The sequence below is a fragment of the Micromys minutus genome (genome assembly GCF_963924665.1).
Source record: "Micromys minutus genome assembly, chromosome: 16".
NCBI lineage: Eukaryota > Metazoa > Chordata > Mammalia > Rodentia > Muridae > Micromys > Micromys minutus.
This window is the reverse complement of record NC_137985.1, coordinates 38626692-38650456: the sequence shown is the minus strand read 5'-3', so window position 1 is coordinate 38650456 and position 23765 is coordinate 38626692. Positions and strand designations below refer to the sequence as shown.

Genomic DNA, 23765 nt, shown 5'->3' with positions numbered 1-23765 from the left:
TGTTGTCCCATACATGTTGGAATGCTGTTGCTGCATATGTGTATGCCCAGAAATACTATGGAGGACTGGCTAGCATGTTTTCAAACTTTATACACACGGCACCACACAGCTTTCATGCTTCAGCAGTTTGCTCTCTGCCCACCCCACTCCCCATTTGCTACTCTCCCACAACATGTCCAGGCTAGTGTGTAAGGTTCTGGAGCATTTGCTGCCCCTGCAACATAGTAGTTCATTGTATAGACTGAGAAGACTGTTCATCTGGACTGGTTTCTAGTATCTTTACTGTCATCAACATGGCTGTGGCTACTACGCTCATCCAGCTTCTTTGTGACCATTGTGTGAGGATTTCTTAACGTATACACTGGAGCATTTCTTTTGTCTGTTCCCTTGTTGCAGGCTGCCAACCTGTCACTATAGCCCCCGCCCCCTGCCATACCCAGTGTGACTTTGATGGAGTTTATTGAGCTGCATGGAGCAGGAAAGACCAGAAGGGCTTCCCCTGAAAGAAGCATGCACAGAAAAGCCGTGCCGTTGTTCATAAAGGAAGTGGAAACCGGAACCTTCTGCATGTTTCCTACTGGCATAGAGGCCAGTACACTCCAAGACGGCATGTGATAGAAGAAACTATGCAGAGGAGTGGGGATGTGGAGAAAGGCTCTAGAGAGGTAAGTTGGTTGTCAGTGTGAGCTATTACCCTAGTATGAGCCCTTACACTGTAGACCCCAACCTGTGCATGCTCAGACTGGGGCCTGAGAGTTGGACATTTAACCTACAGACTGAAGGCTAATGGCAGCCAGTGAATAGACATTTGTTCATGTCTTCACAGGAAAAGTCTTCACACGGCATTGCTGCTCAAGACTCTTGAGATTCGGGAATTACTTCAGAGTTCCAAGTTTTTGATTAGGAGTGCTATGGATTGTGGGACCAAGAAGGGGAGTGGAGCATGATGGGAATGGGGCCTGTAGAAGAAAGGCTAATCCATGTCCCATCTCCCTCAGGATGCCTAGCAATAATCCCTGGGAAATTCAAAGGCAGACATGGGTCCAGGACCTGCGGTTGAGGAACCATCTCCCTTTCCCTGGAAACACCACTGAGCGTCCCCTATCTAACTCATAATCTTCAGTGGCTCCCATTGCCTTTTAATGATACATGGCTCGTGTAGCATTGATCACACTCACCTTTGAGCTCTCCTGAGCTCCAGTCAAGACAAACTGTTCCCTAAGCTCGAGCCAGGAGCCTATGGCCTCCTTTACCTGGAGCCCAACTGCCAGTGAGAATCACACAGGGCCTTTAATAAGCAGAGGCTCACCTCCAGTGATCATCATTTGATGATGATGATGATGATGATGATGTGTGTGTGTGTGTGCGCGCGCACACACACACTCGCACGCGCGCATGCGCACATGCGCATGCACGTGTGCACATGTATAGACACAGTTGTTCTTGAAAGCTCCCCAGGTGACTCTATAGTTGACATCCAGAAGGTCTACAGCTCTCCTCTGCAGGAGATCACCCTGCCCAGTGAATGTATTCTGTAGGATTCTTGGGAAAGGGGCTTTGTTTAAGCACTGGAGATCCCCCTAACTCTGGACCAGTGACATTAATGTCACGTATACCTTCATCACACAGTCTTGGGTCAGAAACACTGGTGTCCTGAACTAATCTTGTTTGTCAGACAGTAAAGCCTTCAAAAACAGAATTGGTGCTTCCCACTGATGTCCACTCCTCTGTCCACCCTCCCATATCTAATAGACCCCATTCAACAATGAGTCAAGGCTATCCATAAAATTCAGAACATAAAAATAAAGGGGGTGAGGGTGGGGTTGGAACTGCCCTCTTTCTTTGAGAAAAAAGGCAAGGCCTAGCCTTCACCATCACCAGTTTATAAGGTGCACCCTATGAGGGTTGCTCCAAGATGCCACATGCCACAACAAGAAACCCCGGTGTCTCCCTCAGGTCTCTGTTCTGGGAATTACTAAGGTTCTAGGCAGGTGACAGAGTATAAGCCTATGTGTGTATGAATACTCACACATACATATTCAATATGTACAAATTATATTGTGCATACTGTTTATACATGTGCATACATATCTATTTTAAGTTGAGTTTCTTGGCTGTGTGGGAAGAGGAATTCCCCCATTCCAGTCCCCTGGGGTCCTCAAGCAAAGACCCCTGGGAATCACTGTCTGCCTAACACAGCATCTTGTACACAGGAAGCACTCAAAAAAAAATGCTAGCTTAAATAGTGAACTAAAAAATTCAGTCAACTGGTAGTTTCTTATGCCAATGTAGGGAAAGGAACTGACTGAATAGGTGTACCACACGGCCTGCTATGTCCAGCCACACACGCCTCCAGGGAGGCCTCTGTAGCCAGCTTCCTTAGAGGATGCCGGGTAGTGACATGCTGTGGAACACCTGGAGGCAAGCTCTCTCCCTTGCTGCTGCTCACTCAGGAAGGTCTCAGCCACGTGCTCTAAGAAGGAAAACATTTGCTTCAGAGAGTCTCGGAGAGCTCACAGGATTACCGGGTAGTCAACTCACTTTGTGTCTAGGAGGCACCAAAATACTTGGGCAGACACTGGTAACACAGCCCCCAGACGCCACCCGTGATCCACCTCCATCCTTCTGACTCTTCACTTTCAGCTGTTTCTTTCTCTTCCGTGGCCTCCTAGCTCACTGACAGATTCTACGCCCTTAGGTCATGGGTATGAGACAGGCTCTGAGCCCCAAGCCTCTGTAACTTGTCATGAAGGGAAGGCCTCAGATGTGAGAGGGAAACAGGTCCAGCTTAGAGCCCTTAGTCCTGACACTGAGCCCTCCCTCCTCATTTCAGCACATTCCACAAAAGGCTAGTTGACATCAGGGTTTGAGTACAGGCGCCTGGGTTTGAACTCTTAGTCCCCAACCAGTGGCACTGTTGAGGGAGGTTGTAGAACTGAGGTAGAGCCTAGCTGGAAGATGTGGATCACAGGATGGGTATGTGGGGGATATGAGGGGGGTATGTGGGGGGTATGTGGGGGTATATGGGGGGTATGTGGGGGTATGTAGGGGGTATGTGGGAGGTATGTGGGGGGTATGTGGGGGTATATGGGGGTATGTGGGAGTATGTGGGGGTATGTGGGGGTATGTGGGAGGTATGTGGGGGTATGTGGGGGTATGTGGGAGTATATGGGGGGTTTGTGGGGGTATGTGGGGGTATATGGGGGTATGTGCGGGGTATAGATAGCGGTTGGGGTAGGTAGGATCTTTGGGGTTTATAGCCCTGCCCTGCTTCCTGTCTTCTCTGTGTTTCCTGCTCTGTGAAGATATGTGCACTCAGCCTTAAGCTCCCATTGCTATAACCTGGATCTGCTCCTGACGGTGTGCCTTCCCCTCCACACACTCTATCTTCATACTAAAAGCCAAAACAGATGCCTTCTCCCTTAAGTTGTCCCCTGCAAACTACAACAACGAGAAAAGTGACTGACAGGGAGGGCAGGTCTCAGGGCACAGTCAGATGTCAGCTGGCCCATCAAGCAGGAGCACAGGCCAGGGTGCTTCCTGTCTCTGCCACATTGTCAGCTCGTCCGGCTAGTCTTTTGCTTACAACAATGAAGGTCACTTGAGTCCCTGCAAACAGGTCCTTGTCCACCTAGCTGTTCACACCTCTATGGTCACACTTGAGTGCTCACCCTTCATGATCTAACGGATTCATTGAACAGTCAGAGAAATGAAGGCATGGTGGAAGGATGAGGCTGTAAGGCCTGCCTAAGGGTGTGCCACCAGGAGGTGTTTCACTGGACTCTGGTTTTGAAGCCTTCACCCCAGGAACTCTTGAGGCTCCACATGAGCACTTCGTCAAATTCCCTGGGACGCCAGCTGTGGCCCAAGTGCTTGGAGCATGTCTGCCTAGCAGTTGAAGGAATCAGTGTTCTACATATGGAATGTCTATATATGTAGAGGACATAGCTGTATGAAAAAAAATAAGGCATATATATGTAAAATAGATTTCCCCTGTACAGTAAAGTGTATGGAATTTCTCATCCTCAAAGCCAGAGAACGCAAAGTTCCGTAAGTGCTAAAAGGCTTGCCCAGAACCTTACAGACAATCAAGAGTACAGTTGGATTTGAACCCTGATCTCTGAACCTTGACCCCACATTCTTTATACTACAGTTTCATTCCATCATAGACAGACTCCAAGCAAACCTTACTAGTTTTGGGGTACACAGGAACAGTGACTTCTTCATTCTAGTCATTGCAGGGCTAGGCAGCACAGCACACACTTCCCCCATTAAATCACCCCTTTTAGCACCAGACCAGAGGGGCCAGCCATTGCCCTAGCTAAACCTGCTAATCATCAGACAAAATTGTCTAAGTGCCTATTGTGTGCCGATACGCATCAACACATGCAGCCTTACAGATGCTGACACCCCCATTCCCCACTCCAACCCACTCATCCTCAGCACTCACAACCTGGGTGCCACCTCCATGGGGCCATGGCTGTGGCTCTCCCTATGGCAGAGACGGCTTATGGATGTACCACAGAGTTCAAAATCACAGGCTTGGCAGGAAGTGGCATCTATACATAGCCCCACCATTCTGCAGACGCTGCTGGCTCCTTCTGAATAAATGCTACCCTATATTAAATGCCAGGATTCGGCAAGCAAGGCTGCCTGTTTGCAATGCGATTGAGAACCGAAGGTAAGATTGATTCTGATGTGAGCACTGGCAAAGCAAATGGGTTTTTGAAAAACCCTATAATTTCCCTGCAACCCTTGACTTCACTAAACACACATTTTTAGACTGCAGCACAGTTAGGTAGGCATTAAACAAAAATGAGGTGGTCTAATGATGATTTATGTATAGGATAACCTTCTATAAAGAATTCTGCTCTGATTTCAGGGTAACTTACAGAGGTGCCAACTTAACCAAACAATGTTGCTTGTTCTGTGTCCACTGCCGCAGCATGGTCCTGGGGCAGGGCATTAGCCCACAACGGTCATAAATCTGCTGAAATTCACCCAGTGGGTGCTCTGGAAATGCAGCGCCTGCCATGAACTAAGTGGAAACCTGAAACATGACAATGCACACACCACCAGAGGCGCCTGTGAACACGGACGTTTCTGCTTGACTTGGGGGGGGGGCAAGCTGATGGCTCTGGAACCAACCAACTGGTTGAGTAGAGCAGGCGGCCTGCTGGGACATTGGAAGGAGTCCCCGGGAGCCAAGCCTAACAGGCACGGAGCCTGGAGCCCGGAGAGCTCCCGGGATAAAGGCTGGAAACCAGAGTCCAGTTGCGCTCCTCCTGGAGGTCTGACTTTGGAAAGGCCTTACAGCCCCATCCCAACCCCACCCCCTCACCCCAAGCCTCCAGTTCTCTGTTGAAGGAGTCTCTTAAATCTGTTTCCCACAGATGTGACAGGAAGGACTCCACGGCAGGAGAGCTGTAAACTGCTTGATTTCTGCACTGAGACTACAGCGGGAAAGGCTTGTCAAACACAGATAGATGGTGAGGAAGCCCAAGAGGGAAGTCACACTGCACTAGGAGCAGACTCTGGCCCAGTCCTGGGGCAGAAGGCTGACCTCCTGTGTCTCAGACACTTGAGTTTGGAATGTGAGTAGTGAGAAGCTGCTTGGTTGGATGCTTTCAGGTGATGGGACGGCACCGCCCAGGTGAAGCGAGTATTACAGGAGAATGCCAAAGCTGGTCACTGACCACTTCCTTCCGATCCATTGTTATCACTGTGGTTTTCCTTCAGTGTGGATCACAGCTCAAGGGAAAAGGTGCCTTTATGAGTCCCGAGAGCGTCCTTTGGGTCTCTAACTTGCAAAATGTATTAGATTTAAGGGCTTTTCTTGTCTTTGTTTTATTTTTGAGATAATCTTATGCAGCCAAGGCTAGACTCCTTGATCCTTTACTTTGCACCTTTCAAATGACACAGGATATGCCATCACACTGTTCTTTCTTTATTTTTTATTTTTTCAAAATTGGTCTAAATACTTCAGGAGACGGAACATCCTCTCTGCGCTTGAGAAAAGTATCTATGACTATTGAAGTCCAAGCTTCCCTTCTTCACCAAAGCTGATAGAAACAGAGGGTCAGCTGCTTCCTTCTCTTGGCAGCTGCCTTCTCAAAGGAAACAATGAATGCTGGAAGACCCTGGGCAACCCTGGAGCCCTTGTCACGGGGAAAGAGCCTGGACTTCGGGAACAAGAGTTCCAGGGTTGCCAGGTGGAAGCCGTGTGCTCTGGAGCAAAATTGCCTGATCTCTGGCACTGTTTTCTTTAACTCTGCAGATGGAGGATTTTTTTCCCTTCATGGACTTACCAGGAGAACAAAACAAGATAACATGCTAAGAACACACAAATAGCTGCCACCAGGACTACAGGTGTATGGTTTGATATGTACTCCTTCTCTTCCCACCACACACATGGCTGAACCTAGCTGTGTGCCCCCCCACACCATCCCCTGAAGCAGAACGGGTACAATCACAAGTACAGAGCAAACAAAAGAACCCCAGAGTGTGTCGTAAACTGCTGTTCTGAAGGAACACTTATCCCTAAGCTGACAGAGCGCACAGAGCAGACAGGCGAAGGAGCTGATGTTCACCATGCTGCAGCGCACTTCCGTCAGGTGACGGCCAAACACAGGTGAACCAGGGGTGCCCAACACCACACACCAGGCATTCGGTTCTCCCCACAATGACCAGGATATGATCACTTCCTGCTTGTGAGGGTTCACAGTAGCCACTTCATCCTCACTGATAACACCCCCCCCGCATCCTGCCTAAGGGGCTGGGTAAAGACACGTCCTAGTGGGTGCCACACTCTGTAGGATGGGGTGACACAGGTTCTAAAACATCATTAATGACCCAAGCCAGGAACTGGTAAAGTAGAGGTTGAGGAAAAGGATCTCTGGCAGGAAACCAGCCCAGGTGGCGATTGAATTCAGTCTTAGGAACGAGAAGAGAGTGGCATTTGAAAATATTTTGAGGGGCTGGAGAGATGGCTCAGCAGTTAAGAGCACTGACTGCTATCCTGAGTTCAATTCCCAGCAACCACGGTGGCTCACAACCATGTGTAATTGGAATCTGATGTCCCCTTCTGGTGTGTCTGAAGACAGCAACGATATATATATATATATATATATATATATATAGAGAGAGAGAGAGAGAGAGAGAGAGAGAGATAGATAGATAGATATAGATAGATAGATAGATAGATAGATAGATAGATAGATAGATAGATAGATAAACTAAATAAATCTTTAAAAAGATAGTTTTGAAAGGTTGGTAGAATTTAGACAAAGAAAGTGGGAAGCTTGCAGTAAATAGTAAATAAATAAAATACCCCATGTGTGATCCACACTGTGTGTTCTAAACACATCCAAGAAACAAGCCTGAGAGTCTAGGTCTATGTCTGAAACTCATACCAGTCACCAAGAAGACTCAGCTCTGGGACCTAGAAGCCTCTCCAACCCTGCTGCTCTATAACTCCAGATGCTCACTTGTAGTCTACTTGTGGTCACTAAAGGGTTCCTGAGGCCTCCATCTCTTTTGTGTCTGTGCCCACCTCTCCCAGCCTTCCAACTCAGCACAAGATACATGGGACTGAAGTACCCTTAAAGTCAGCTTGAGTGAACTGTCACCCACAGAGCAAACCTGCCTTCCAGAGCCAACACTTGATCTGTTTACCGAGTTGGGATTGTCTGTCTCCAGGCATCAGAGTGGAGGCCGGAGCTCAGGGCTTGGTTCCTGGGGGCAGGGCCATCTTTGTGTCCCTGCAGCCTTCATGTGAGAATGGTTATCGTGCCTACAGATCTCCAACCTGGAAATCTGTTAGAAAGGCTGAAACCTCTGGTCACGGCACTCAAGGCTAGAGCTAGGTGTCTTGGGACATGTTTCTGTCCCCAGGAAAGTGCAGGAGTCAGGGACAGACCCTCTCTTCTAGGTTGAAGTCCAAAGACAGAATAGATGATTCCTTCCAAGGAGTCTGCTTTAGAAAGGAAGCAAGAAGCAGGGTAAGTCAGAAGATTCTCTCCTCCCATTCTCTGTCTTTGTCTCTCTGTCTCTCTGTCTCTGTCTATTTCTGTGTCTCTGTCTCTGTCTCTGTCTCTCTCTCTCTCTCTCTCTCTCTCTCTCTCTCTCTCTCTCTCTCTCTCTCTCTCCCCCTACCCCAGGCCACGATCTAATCAGCTGTGTGGCCTTGAGTAAGATGTTTACCTCCCTGGGCCTCAGTATCTTTATTTATAAAACTGGGGTGGGGGATCGTGATCTGTCTTAACAGAGATTGTGAGGATTAGAGAGAGAATACATGAAATGCCTAACCCAGAAAGAGGGCTCCATGCGAGACAGGCACCGCCCTTAATCTTGTTATCTTTATCACTCTGTTGCAGTGTTATGCTGGTCCTGGGGATAAAATGAAGGAAAAAATATCACACCCCCCCACCCCGTGCATACAGACTGAAATAATGGGAAGGGAACCAAAGGAACTGTAACATCTGCTACAGGCTTGTGATGCAGGCCCGTGGAAGGGGGCACATGGACGCTAAGTTCCAGGAGAAAGTATCATCTTGATACGAAGCGGGTGTGACTAGAGCCACAGGTGAACAAGACACTGTCTGATGAGAATCTTTGAAGCAAGAGCCTTTTTAGAGATATCCCTTCCTCAACAGAGTCCCTTTGTCCCACTTTCCCCCTCCCTCAAGATGCAAAGTCTCTGATATACCCCCAATGCTGGACCAAGGCCCAGTGATAGTGTAGCATCCAAGAGCCCCATTCCACACTAACAAGGCAGCTCAGCCAGGCTCATCTTCCAGGGCAGCAGGGGATACATCTGGCTGGCATCTGAGCTGTGTCCAAAACTCCCCACTGGGGCTAAGAAAGCTAGTCAGGATGCTGGGGAAGAGCATGCTGGGAAACTCCCACAAGGAGCGTGCTTCGATATAATCAGGTCTGGTGGAAATTAAAAGCTATTAGGAACAGGGCTGGATTTATCTTTATATCCAATAACATGCATTGTAATGGTGATCATGCAGATGGGAAATTAAACCACATCTCGGCTTCACTGAAGGCCTTAATTCTGATCTGTGTTTGTACACTGCCTTAGTCTTTTTATGCTCATTCTGTACACACATGCACATGCACACCACACCACACACACACACCACACCACACCACACACACACACACATACCACACCACACCATACACACACCACACCACACACCACACCACACATACACACACACACACACACACACACCACACCACAACACACACACCACATGCACACACCACATTACACACTACATACCACACACATACATACACCACACATACTACATGCCACACACACACACACACGCACACCACACACACACCATACCACATACACACACCACATACACACACATACACCATACCACACACACACCATACCACACACACCACACATACACACATATACCACACACACCACATATACCACACACACCACACACACCACACAGACTACACACACACACACACCACATACACACACAACACTATACACTACACAGCACACACACACCACATACACCACACACCACACACACACACACACACACATACCACACACACCACACACACACACCACACACACACCATACCACACACACACACACACACATACCACACACACACACACACACCACACACACCACACACACACACCACACATACACACATATACCACACACACCACATATACCACACACACCACACACACCACACAGACCACACACACACACACACACACACACACACCACACACACATATACCACACACACCACATACACCACACACACCACACACACACACCACACACACACATACCACACACACACCATACACACACACATACACCATACACACACCACACTATACATACTATACACCACACACACACACCATATGCACACACCACATTACACACTACATACCACACACACACATACACCACACATACCACATGTCACACACACACACACCACACACACACACCATACCACACACACACACCACATACACACACATACACCATACCACACACACACCATACCACACATACACACACACACACACACCACATACGCACACCACACTACACACTACACACCACACACACACCACATACAGCACACACCACACATACACATACCACACACACACCACACATACACACACACACACACCACACACATACACACATATACCACACAGACCACATATACCACACACACTACACACACCACACAGACCACACACACACACCACACATACACACATATACCACATACACCACATACACCACACACACCACACACCCCACACAGACCACACAGACACACACCACACACACACATATACCAAACACACACCATATACACACACACATACACCATACACACACCATACACACACCACACTATACATACTACACACACACATACACACACATATACACACACACCACAACACAACACACACAAACACAAACACACAGTACGCACTGTAGGAGAGACATTAGGAAACCAGCAGGTCAAAGATTTTTCATACACTTTTAGAAGGCTAGATTCAAAACCAACCCAAAGCTGGAGGCAGAAGAGGTTGGGGAGGCAAGTGGAGAAAGTCTTTCTCGCCTCCCCCAGCCCTGAGAAATCATAACGAAAAGCTGGAGAGAACTTCGGTGGCCTGCTCCAAGACAGCATAGCTAGCCAGGAAGGGCAGCTTGTGAGCAAATATTCAACTCCCAGAGCTTGTTTAGATACCAGGCTCCTTCAGAAAATGGCACAGGAGGCTTGGTTCCCATTCTGTGGCCAACAGGCCTTCTTCCCAGGGTACATGCCTTTCCCAAGAAGGATGCTTTCTGAGACCTCAAATGGTCCACATCGGCCTGGTCTTCCTTTAGCTTCCCAGTACCTGTTCCTGCTTGTCCTGAAGCGTAGAATCTTAGCTACTAGCCCCATGGACCTAGAGATTAAAGTTAAAGTGGTTCCCCTCCAGATACAAACACTGCTGCACCGTTCTCTGCTTTCAGACCAGATGATTGACACCTCTTCAGTGAGAAGCAGGACCTGCTTATCACAAAGTACATAGCTTATGCACTGGGTGTGTGCACACTGGGTATATGTGAACACCAGGGATGTAAAAGCCTTACTTTATAAAACTGTGCACACTTTTTGCATTTTCCAAAATCAGAGCATGTACCTTGTGGCCACAATTTTGGTCCTCACCTACAGAGACCAGAAGCCACTAAACTCCACTGTCTCTGGTCCCCTGGGCTCCCAGGAGCATATTAGTTAGACTCAATGCATTGGGAAAACTGTCCTTGGATATATATAAAAAATAGCTAGAAAAGGGTCTAGAATTATTATGGGTGGAACTGCAGGGCAAGAGAGGGGAGGAAAATTCTCTAAGACAAAAGGAGAGTAAGGCAGTCTCCCTAAGTTTAGCACAGTCCTACAGATAATCACCAAGGCCACTTCTCTGGTAATTATGCCCTTTGGGGCTACCAGCCTGGTCCAGACATCAAAGACAGCTCTGAAGCATCAGCTACAAGGGGGCCTGGGGGAACTTGCTGCCTCCAGCTCCTGGGCACGTAAACTAGTTAAACTTCACTCCCCACCTGCTCAGGTCTGGCTGGCTGGTACCCACCAGCTTGTCCTCCTGTCCCTATCCAACTGGGCTTTCTCCCCGAATCTCTCAGAATTCTCAAGCAGACTCAGTGGACACTGGGTGAGTATGGAGGGTAATGTGTTAGGAGCCAAGGAGTTTTGAAAAAAAAAAAAAACAACAACAACAAAGAAGCAAGCAAGCAACAACACAACCCCACTGTTCTCATTCCTAGGAAATCCAGTCAGCCGCACAGGTCAGCTACACAGTAGGAACACATACACCACAACAGGAACCTGTGGAAATAACAAAGGACACTGTGTTCTACCTAAACAATGGCTGCTACAACCCAGCACATCCTTAGAACAGCAAGCAACCTTCTGAACATTGCCTATTTGTAATCTAACCCTATGGACCCATTCCATGGAGTGAGCTTCCATCCCAGACAGTCTGGTCCCAGATTCTTAGGTTCTTAGTCACTACCTGTGCCTGGTCCCACCAAAGCATCTCTTTAAAAACCAACAGTATTTTTCCCCAAAGCTCTCCTGCCTACAACATACATTTAAAGCTTCATGGTACTACTCAGAGAACAGGAGAAACACAGGCTTGGGGGAAATTCTGCTTCCATTTATGCCTTATTTGAGTAATAGGTACGTGATCTGGAAGAAGTTGAGTTCCTTCTTTGAGCCTCGGGTCTCTCTTCTGTAAAGTAGAAAGGGGAAATGCACTTCTGGGCTTCTGTAAGGCTAAAAAAAGATGATGTATAAAGGTGCCTTAGCCCAGTGCCAGGAAAATAGTAAGTGCCCAAAAAGTTTTAATAACATAATTATTATTTTAATAGACATAATGCTTCATCCATAAACCCAAGTGTATAAGAAATACCATATTTCCTTATGGTCCTTAAATATCTTAAACCTGACTCTGCTAGAAATATGGAAACCCCAGTGTCTGCCATTTCTGAGGCTTCCCCAGTGATGTGCTAGCATCCACCAGCCTGTGCTCCCTACTTCAGTTACCCGTTTGGATCATTCGATGTGTATGCCATGTCTCATTTGGGACCTCTGTCCCGGCCTTGTAGAGCTCCCACAGAGGCTCCCATGAGGTCCAAGCTCTTATTCTACGGGTGCCCATGGAACCATTCCCAAACCTGGATTCCTGTTCTCTCTTTTGTCTCTTTCTCTCGGAGACTCTCCAGCCAGACAGTTCCTGTTAACCTACAATTTTACAAAAAGAAGATAAGGCATCCTTAAGCAGCTTTGAGCCGGCCTGGCTATGACCAGGCTGCTAAGCTACTGAACAATGGGAAATCTTTTGGCCTGGCCATGTGCTTGGAACCGAGGGAAGGAAAGTAGTGAGAGAGGGCACACATGGATGTCTTTTTAAAAAGCCCCTGCCATGCGAGCTACAAACACGCGTAAGTGTGGGTCCCATCCCACTGTCCCCTAGAACAATCTGGAGATCTCAAGTCAGTGCTGAGATCCCGGCCTGCCCCCAAGAGATTTGGATTCCACTATTTCAAAGTATTCAAATCTTATGGACACTGCTATTTTAAAGGTATCACTCACATCACAGGGTGAAGGTTGCTTAGAAAGATAAAGAATTCGGTTCTATAACAAGTTCCCAGAGAACAGCAGCTCTCAACCTTCCTAATGCTGTGACTCTTTAATACAGGTCCTCATGTTGTGGTGAGCCCCAACCATAAAGTTATTTTCACTGCTACTCCATAACTGTGATTTTTCTTCTGTTATGAATGGTAGTGTAAACATCTATATTTTTCTGATGGTCTAAGGTGACCTTTGAAAGAGTCATTTGATCTCTAAAGAGGCCACAACCCACAGGCCGAGATCTGCTCCCAAAGAGTCTTGTGGTCTCCAACTAACAATGAAAACCATGGGTCATTTTAGACAACTAGCTGGGGACCTTAGCGCCCATGGGCCACTTGAAGAACATTGGTCAGACCAAAGTTCTTCCTGTAAAGAACCTTCAAAGAGATGGAATGGAGCCCCTGCAGGGTGTAGAAGGGAGAAGGGTGGGAATTGGAGTCTTAAAGGTTGAACAAAGATTTAAGAGATCCATTTGTGAAACTCTAAGACCAGGTTCCTGTTGGAGGGACAATCATTCCTAGGTGAGACCAAACCAATGAGAGGTTTCCAAAGCCTACAACACAGGACTAATCCCTTTCCAAAGTCAGTTTCTGAGGAGTCTTATGACATTTCTGCCATTTCATGGGGAAGTAAAACTCCTGTGTGCACACTTCCTTAGGCTCGGTTCCCCAAACCTCCAACCTCATTACCCTAGTCACACACAGAGCACAAATGTACCCTGCCGTTCTTTACCATGCTTTGAAGGTAAGCTTGCCAAAGGCTCTCATAAATCAGGGCACTTTCAAAAGAAGCCCCAGGGATCAATGGCAGTCCCATCCTGTCTTTAGGGCCTTCAGGGATAACACAGGCCTCAGCACATGAACTTCACCATGCCGCACAGGGATGATCAAATGGACACCAAAGATGCCCATTTGCCAAAACTTCACAGGGCAGTAGCAGATCAGTCCCTAAAGCCATTGTCACCATCTTATTCAGATCATAGACCAATTCAGGCACCATTTACCACCTGGGTAGCTCTGTCAGCCACCACCCATGATTCCTTACCTGGAGTGATGGAGACTGTGTCTTTCTCCCAAGACACGACACTAACGTATTCCTGCACGGAAGAGGGGATGAGGCACTTAAAGACAGCCACGTTGCCACGCATTGACCTTTGATCCTCCACCCGGACAGTGTAGGGTTCCCTGAAAACTGTGGGAAATTGAAAAAAGAGTGTCACACAGCCACGGTGGTGTGGGAAAAGAACAGCAAGTGTGCTGGGCACAGTGACTGTCACTCGACAAAATAAAGCTGAGATTATATGGGCTAACAACAGTATAGTCCTATTCCAGTGCACCCTGGGAAATTTTTAGATATTGAGCTCCTCATAGGATTGGTGCTACCTAGTAGACAGTAGAAAAGAATAATTCAAACCAGGGTTGTCTGAGACACCGATACAGTATCTGTGCCCCTATTGCCCTCCACCTCCTGTTGCTATTGTCCTATCCAGTCTTGGTTCTGATGTTAGGATCATTTAGAGTCCTTTTCTACCTGTTCCTAGCCCTGTATTCATTCCTCGTGTAGTGTCACCTGCAGCCACTCATGTGTCATATCCTGCATGTAGACTGACCCTGCCTTAAGAGTGGGATGAAGGCCTCTGTCTATTCTGTCTTCCTCAGCTTGGTCCCTGCCAGGGGTTTCATCCTTCTATGCCCTTCTCTGCCAAGCAGAGCTGGGACGTCGAGAGCCCCCACTGCCTACAGACCTTGTCCCCAGCAGACACCTGGGCAGCATGCCTTTCTGCTCTCCTTGCCATGGTTACCAGGGCGACACCTAGGGCCCTGGCATCCTCCTCCTAAGCAGCGCACCTGCAGCCTCTCTGGCATCATCAAGAACCTCTTTAATTGCTTGTGTTTCCAGTGGACCTGGCTCTCTCCAGGCCTTCATCCTTTCTCTTCTCCAGGAAAGAGAAAAGGAGAGGAGGAAAGAAAAGGGACAGAGGAGAGACTGGCCGTCGGGCTCCAGTCTAACCCTCCCCTGGGCCTGGCAGCCTCCACCCAGTCTCACAAAGGAGCTTGAGGGAGCTGACCCCCAAGGGTCCTGAAGTAGCGGAGGTCGTGGGTGAATTGTGTTACTCACAAACTCTGGGGATTCTGGGGAGGAGGACATAAAATATCAGCCAGTTAGGCCATGACCCTCTCTGAGCTGTATAGGTGTGCTGGGTGCAGGTAAGTTAACCTTTGAACTTCAGTTTCCCCATCTGGGGAACCCTATGCAAAAAGCTAGAATGGTGGAAAATACTTCTTTAACTTAGCCTCATCATCAGTAAGAAAGCTTTGTAGATTTACTGAGAAGGCTGATCCTAACTCAAGGAGAAGCCTGTAGCTAGAGATATGATGGTTTACCCCTGGCCCAGGGATCCTGGTTATGGAGACTGGAACAGGACTTAAATCCAGTATTCAAGATCCAAATTTGAGGCCTGGAGAGATGGCTCAGTGGTTAAGAGCACTGACTGCTTGCTCTTCCAGAGGTCCTGAGTTCAATTCCCAGCAACCTCATGGTGGCTCACAACCATCTGTAATGAGATCTGATGTCCTCTTCTGGTGTGTCTGAAGACAGCTACAGTGTACTTACATATATAAAATGATTCTTTTTTAAAAACATCGATACTTAGGTTTATACTTAGGGCCAAGCAATGCAGAGGACCTGCTGCCAAGAAGACACCCACAGGAGTCCGGGAGAGAAGGCCCATGCTTCAGTATCAGGGCACAGACAGAGCACAGTCAGGGCTTAACTCTCACCCTTCCATAGCTTTGGGCTTAGATTCTTCACAGCCTTGTCCTGTGAGAAAAGTTTTATGGTGAAAGATCAGAGTCCAGAGCTCTGAAGAATCTGTCACGAGGTCCGCTGGCCTTCTCAGAAACTCCTCACCTGGGCCTGTCCAGTGCAGCTGCAGGACAGACAGCACACTGGAGCTGCAGCTGCAGGACAGACGGCCCACTGGAGCTGCCTGGGAGGCTGGTCTCTTAGATCCAGGTTTGTAAGAAAACCACTGGACACACTTCAGTTTGGGGCACGTCCTATCTGTATCAGAAGTATAGTGTGTTTTGATGTCCTAATTAAAAAGACCAGAGCCAAGCCGGCCACCCACTTGCAGACCTGACCCACAGAGCTCAGCCCTTCCCTTTTACCCTACTACCCACTCCTCACAGAATCTCCATCACGAAATAAACTGAAATAGCCGTTCTCTGAGCTGTGCAGTGTCCACTTGTTCACCAGCAACTGGACAAACAGTGTGTGGCCTCATTATGTAGTGAAATGCTATACACAGGCGGTAATGCCCAACCTTCCACCATAGACAACAGTAAGGACAAACTCTACAGTGAGAACAGTGAGCTGAAGAAAGGGCTGACTGTGGGCCGCCATTTTCTATAAAGCACAGACAAGGCCAAATATCCACATTTTTCCAAGTCAGAAAGAAAATGGCCGTCCTGAGGACAGAGACCACAGAAAGCAGGAGAGAAGACTTCTGGGGTGCTGTAAGTGTATCTCTGTGCTAGGTATTCGTCGGACCATGTTGCTTCAGTTACATATAATAACTTGCATTTTCTTTGATATAGTTCAGGAAAAGGAGGCATTAGGAAATGAAACCCAAGCAACATTTTCCTATTCCAATGGTGAGCTCTGTCTCACTCAACTTACATGCAGTGCTGTGAAGGAGACAGTTACTTTGAATGCATAGCTGAGGTGCCTGCTGTACCCAAGCACACACAGTAGGTGACCAAGCTGCCCCCAAGTATATGTTTCCTTCAATCTTTGTGTACACACCACATATAACCAGGGCAACGCCTACCCCATTCTGTGTTTAGACCTCATGGGGAGTCCTGTCAAGGTGCAGGTGTCTGGCCCCTCACCTGCTTTGATGCGAATGTTAGGGCTCCGGATCTTGCCGGCTGCGTTCTCTGCTGTGCAGAAATAGTCATTGTCGTGGATAAAGCTATTGAAGGCGGAGGGGGAGAAAGGGTAGAGCTGCAGAGTCCCGTTGGCATGCACGTGCCGGATGTGCGGCACATCGTAGATGTCGTCCCCCGTGGCCAGGTACCATCGAAGAGCCGCACTGGGGGATCCAGCGGCCGGGCAGGGCACCACCACACCCACAGAGCTGGAGAAGGTTACGTGCTGCAGGGAGTCATTTACAAAGTAGAGGCTGGTGCCAACATCTTCAGGGCGGGCTGCAGGGGAGGCAAGGAGAGAGAGACTCAGTTAGTGTCTGCTATGGAAACATCCTTGGAAGCCTTGCTGGCTGACACTGATTCATCCGGCCTTCGGGTATCAGCCAGTCAATAAGCCCATATTGCATTATTTACCAGGCACAGGCAAAGAAGAGAGAGGACACTGCCTGGCCTATAGACCTCTCTAGGTTAGTTGGTACAGGAGTGGTGAAAGTCAAAAGTCAAAAGTTTCCTGTGCGGAGCCAAGTCCTTACAAATGCTGCAATCCCTGTGGCATGGAGGGTCCAAAGTCACCATCTACTGTGGCGATGCACATTTCAGAGGAGACAAAGGTGCCTAGGTCTGTACTCAGAACCCACTCTTTCAGCCTGACCGACTCCCAGCTCTCCCTTTAACTCACTTTCATAGCTCCAAGAAAAAGATGGTCTCTATCTCTCCCCTCCCCCCATCTCTCCCTCCCTATCTCTATCCTTCCCCACCTCCCCCCCTTCCTCCTCTATCTCTCTCTGTGTGTTTTTAAAGTATTGATTTTGTAATATGTGTATCACATGCATGTGTGGTGCTCATGGAGGTCAGAGGGGTATCAGATCTCTCGGTAAGAAGAGTTACAGATGATTTTGAGCTACCACACGGATGCTAGCTACTGAACCTGGATCCTCGGAAAGAATAAGTGCTGTTAGTCACTGAGCCACTTCTCCAGTTCTGCAACTCTCTTTTTATCATCTATATAAATTCAAGTTTCCATGGCTTTTATAAAAACATGCAACCAAAAGCAACTTGAGAAAAGCGGTTTACCTTACAGGTTACAGTCTATCATGAGGGGAGCCAAGGCAGAAACTGAAGCAGAGGCCATGGAGGAATGCTGCTTTCTGGCTTACTCCCCATGGCTTGCTCATCCTACAAGTGGTGGAACCATCCACAGGGAACTGGGCCCTTTCCCATGTCAATAGTTAAGAAAATTCCCTGCAGGTGTGTCCACAGGCCATTCTAATGAAATATTTTCTCAGTTGGGGTTCACTCTCCCTAAATGATTATAACATGCATCAAGTTGACATAACAAAACAACTACCCAGGAGATTCCCCCTCCCATAGGTTTAAGGGACTTAGGGGATTGACCAAGAGCACAGGGCAATTGCAGATCTGAAGTTTGGAGACCTTACTAAATAGTGTTCCATCTGCCTTTTGCAGATGACAGAGAAAGGGTCTCTCACAGTCACAGCCTAAGAAGGATGGGTAGAGAAACTAGGGTGCTAGCTCAGGAGATGGAAGGCAGTGGGAGTCCCCGATGGCTGTCTTAGGTTCCTAAAGTTTATCTGGTCCCCCAGTGCATTTTCCAGATGATCTATAGGGGTCTGGAACAAGAAGGCCATTCAATCCAGCCTTGGTCTTGATTTCCTGTAGAACTCCCTTCTCTTTCATCACAGGTGCCTAACCTTCTTTCCACAGTGTGGAGAGACTGCATAAACCCCTCTCATCCCTGAGATATTGCTGTTCCCACAAAGAAGCATCCTCAGGTCACCCGGGAGGAAGGGCAGTGTCTGCTCCACCTACTCCAACACCAGGCCTTGGAAACTACTGTTCCTGATCTGTTGTGGGAGTTGGGGGCAGGGGCTTGCTCCCTACTCAGGATCCTGCCCCTTTAAGAAGGCCAACCCAGAGGTAGAGAGAACCTGGCCCCCTAGTCTCTTGCTGGAAGCCAGTCCCTCTCCACTAAGAAGATGAAGGAGTAAGCAACGGGCTGCTGCTTGTTTAAAGAACAGTTGCAGGAGACCCAACTTGACCTCAATTTCCACAACTTTATGGGGAGGGGAAGAGCCCACATCCAGACTGTATTAATATTCTTGCCTTAACTCGAAGCAGAGCCTCTAGGGAGAATATACCAGGCAGGTCGCTGAGGAAAGGCCATTAAGCCTCATTGGCCAGAGCCATTCACATCATCTCATAAAAAGCCGTGATGAAGCCATTAGCAGCTGTGCTGGGAAAAAAAACATCGTGGGCTTTTGGCTGCAGTGTCAGGGGCACCCTCTTAGCAGCAAATGCATTTGCTGTCCCCACAAGCCCTGCACCCTCAACGCCTGAAAAGCTCTGGGGGTGGGGGGTGGAGCATCACTTGGCAATCTTCTCATACTACCTCCCATAATAGTCTAGCGTGTCTGCTCAGGGAGACCACAGAAGCTCTGTAGCTCGCCTGTTCTGGTTGCAATATTCCTCATGATCACAAGATCAGGCCATCTTACAAGTTAAGACTTCTCATATGTGGAGCTCTGTTTTCACCCACTAAGAGGTCGCACCCCAACCAAGATATGTTCAACCGTTTTTTACTGAGGGTCTGCCATGTTGCTTCTATGGCCTCATGGCGTCTTCCCAACAACCCAGGATAACCAGGGAATGTTATCATCTCAATCTGCAGAGGAGAAAGTGGAGGCATTTCCAAAAGGAAATGACTTCCTTAAGACTTGCACAACTAGTAAGAGAGACCGCTGGGATGCTCACCCCAGGCAGTTTAATCCAGCAGTTATTTTCTTAATCAATGCATCAAAGAGGAGCCCTCCCCGTCCTCAAACACAACCAGGATGCCAACTTCCATTTTCAGGTGTCAGGAATGACCTTTCCTCTCTCATCCCTTCCCTTTTCCCCTCCCCCTCCCTTCCCTCCTCCCTCCTTTCTCCTGGAAGTGGCCCCTGGTTGACTCTGGACATCCCTCTGAATTTCTGGGTGCTTCCTGAGTTGATCAGCTCCTCCCACCACGTCAGACAGACTCATGGATCTGGGTAGCCAAACTCCATCAAGGTATAAAGTAACTCTCCACTGTGTCTGACACACAGACCCTGGAAAACTGGGAAAGTTCTCAGAGAGAAAGGAATCCGGGAAGCATCTGATTTATGGGAGAAGGCTCCCAAATACTTATTGTAAAGGTCTGGGGAGGCAATTTAAGTTGGACAGAACCCTCTATGATGACAGTATTTACACAGTAATAACAGCTGTCACTGACTTTACTGTCAGCTGTGGGCCACACTAGGGTCAGGCCTGCTGAGGTCATTATATATTTTTATAAGTATTAAGTAGCTATTGTCCTTCATCTTAACTTCATAAGTGAATTTATTATTATTATTACTATTATTATTATCATCTTACAGATAAAGAAATTAAGACTAAGAAGATAACTGGCTTATCTAAATTATTTGTGTAACATGACTGGAGTCACAACAGGAGCCCAACTTCATCACATCGAAAGCAGAACTTAGACCTATTTGTTCTTTTGAATAATCAAGCTCGAGTTGAGTCAAACCACAAAAAAACCTGGATTTCCTGACTTCAAAGCCCTGTCTACCCTCTCATCCATTCCAGCCACGCCAAAATACACATTCCTATCTCCTTCCCTTCCCCTTGCCTCTGAGGACAACCCTTCCCCAGGCCTTCTCTGCTCCCACCAGGAGCATCAACCACATTGACAGCAGCCTTCCTGCACTTGGAGGCCTTGGCTCTTCCCAGAGCCAAGGACACAAGGTTCCCAGCAACTACAAATGGGTAGATTTAATTGATGAATTGACTGGGGTTGTCCAGCCACCTGTCAGGGCTGATGAAACCGTAGATTTATAGCAAAAGGCGAGTAGCCTCATATTTCTCCCACTCCAGGATGCGAGCCGCTGCCTTCCGAGTGTGGGGGAGCTGGAGAGGATTAGACACACCATTCATTTCTGCTTACGGTCCTGACAGTGCATTGCCATTGTGAAACATCACCCTCGGGTGTAAAACAATAGCATTTTGCACTTAGGTTGGGTTCATATTTTACCATCACAAGGCACCCGTCACCTCAAAATGCAGAAGCCCTTAAATAAACATTAATTTAGCCTCGCCCTATCTGCTGAGGGAAGGGTGTGAACAGATACGCAGGAGGGAAACTGAGGCACTGGCCACCAGATATCTGGATTCTCTGCCACTTGCTGAGTGGAAATCTGGGCACAGGGACAGCCGGAGAATAGATGGGACGCAGTGGCACAGAAAGGAAGTAGCAGGTGCCCAGGGTCCCACTCTGGCCACGGGGAGTCTAGTGTGGCCTCTAGGGGACTTCATCTCCTGCTCCAGCTCCTGTGGAGAGCTAAAGTGCAGAGTGGAGTGCTACAGTAGAGGACAGAGATGAGGGAGGCACCACAGAACCTTGAATGCAGCCTGACAGAACTGCCTCTCGGGCTCCCACCGCTTGCCGCGTGCATGACCTCAGGTAAGTGTGACTTAGCCTTTTGGGGGCCTTGCTGTGCTCATCTCCAAAAGTAGGGTGAGATGGGTCAGGTGAATCTGTATGTCTTCCCTGCCTCTGGGAGCTGCTGTGCAGAGGAAATGGAGATTAAAGGCCTCAAGTCCTCTGACAAGGGTCTTTGGGTAGGAGGTCCAGTCTCTCTCTTGGAGGCTCCCCACCGGTTTCCTCTTAGCTGACTCCTTAACCTCCCCACCCCTTCTCAGGTCGTCTTTGACTGGAGTCTTTCATCACTCCAGGAAAGATACACAAAGGACCAGCTGAGTGTTCCAGGGTATTCCAGGGAAGGTGGCAGCGTCAGAGGGCAAAGAGTACTGCCTCTAAGAGCCTAAATGGAGAACTGGAGGAGAAGGTAAGCCTTGGCACAGAACTAAATTTGGGCAGGAGCTATGGTTAGTACAGATTTCAGATCAAAGCCGGGATGGACAGAACCCGTTATTTGACGGGCTGGTTTTCACAGAGCTGGAAGGTATAGGAGGCTGGCCCGGGAGGCTCAGCCATGAAGATTGTCAGTGAGTTGGGTGTGTTTGGGGGAACTGTGGAAACCTCCAGCCTGGAGGGTTGATGACCTGGTACAATGGCCTTCCATCTTCAGTAGCAGGAGGTACAGGAGCAGGTGGCATCTACAAACTGGAAAAGACACCAGGAGGAATGTCCAAATGACTTTTGACAATGGCGGCTGCTCTTACTCAAGTAGGTACTCCACACAGCTTTTAGGGTTGGGCAGCTCTCTGGGGACTCACTGGCATGAAGCAGGGTCCTAGAAAGGACCTCCTGATTTCCTGAGGGGACTGGACTGTGCACTGGGCACAGTTGCTTCAGTGGCCTTCTTATTTAATATGTGTACAGACACGAAAAGTGAGGGTTCTTTTGGTGGAAGAGAGGAGGTTTAGGGGAGTCGGTAACTGCTACATTATGCAGGTAGGAAGAGAAGGCGGCAGCAAGCCACAGTGATGTGTACAGGATTCCCAACTTCTCAGGAGGCTGAGGTAGGAGGGAAGTGGCCTGAGCAGAAGTTCAGGATCAGACTGGACAAGAGTGGTGTCTGAACAAAGAGGGAGAGGATCAAGGGAGAGATGAGGGCATATGGTAGGTGGGAAGGAAGGAAAGTAGGTAGGTAGGTAAGTCAGGAATAAGGAAGGCAAGGGAAGGGGAAAGGGCAGAAGGAAGGAATAGGGAAAGAAAAGAAGGAAGGGAAGAAGGGAGGAAGGGAGGGAAATTAAAAAGAGAAAAAGAAAAGAGTAGAAAGAGGGAGGGAACTAGAGGGGGAAGAGGGAGGGGGACAGTCCAGTTGCAGGGAGGGGGGCTGCCCAGCTGAGCTTTCCCATCACTGTACTGAGACCTTCTGTCATTTCTCCTTCACCCTTTCTCCAAATGAACCCCAGTTGGGAAGAAGATCCCATGACAGCAGACCACAGCTTTCCCCTTAAATCTCTGTCATTCCCTCCAGCTCTTTTTTCTCTCTGCAGACAGAACCAAGCAAATTTACAGAGAGCAAGGGAAGGCACGGGGGGGGGGGGGTAGGGGAGGAATCCTTCATAAATAAAGAGAGAGACATTCAGATCAACAGCAAAGCTGCTTCTGGTCAAAGGGGGAAATGGATTTTTAATAGAAAATGGAAGTTATGGGCCCGGCTGTCATGTGACAGGCGCCCAGACTTAAACCATTTAATCTCCTCTACCCATGTAACATTGAGCACCACCCTGATGCTGTGTTTCATGAAAACAGGCTCCAAATCACTAGGAGATTAGAAGGGTAGAAATAGCACAGCAATATTTTTAAACCAGAAATCGCCCCCGGGCATCTGGCTGCCCCCAGGGTCGCAGCTAGAACCGGAGTATCCATCCTGTCTACCTACTAGCTCACCCTTGGCTTGTCTGGGCACCACATGGGGATTAGTTTGGCAAAGGAAACCTGACACGTGTATCTCCCTTCCACCTGCTTGGAGTGGGGTGGGGTAGTGTCTGGTTGCAGTCTCCCGGCATGCTTTTGGGGTGCACAATGAATTACCCCATGTCATCATCCCCAATCATCAGAAGTGACAACCAGAGGGGATT

The 23765-nt window shown here is 48.4% G+C and overlaps 1 protein-coding gene across 1 annotated transcript in view; it reads right to left on the bottom strand.

Annotated features, from left to right (window-relative positions):
* The window catches only part of DSCAML1 (DS cell adhesion molecule like 1), a gene marked incomplete at both ends in the record, with an annotated part of 302088 nt that overhangs the window by 268053 nt on the left and 10270 nt on the right, over positions 1-23765 (bottom strand). Inside the window, 2 exons of the mRNA XM_080930658.1 lie at positions 14287-14433; positions 17136-17453. Of these exons, the coding sequence (XP_080786784.1) occupies positions 14287-14433; positions 17136-17453 (465 nt within the window). The remainder of the gene's footprint in view (positions 1-14286; positions 14434-17135; positions 17454-23765) is intronic.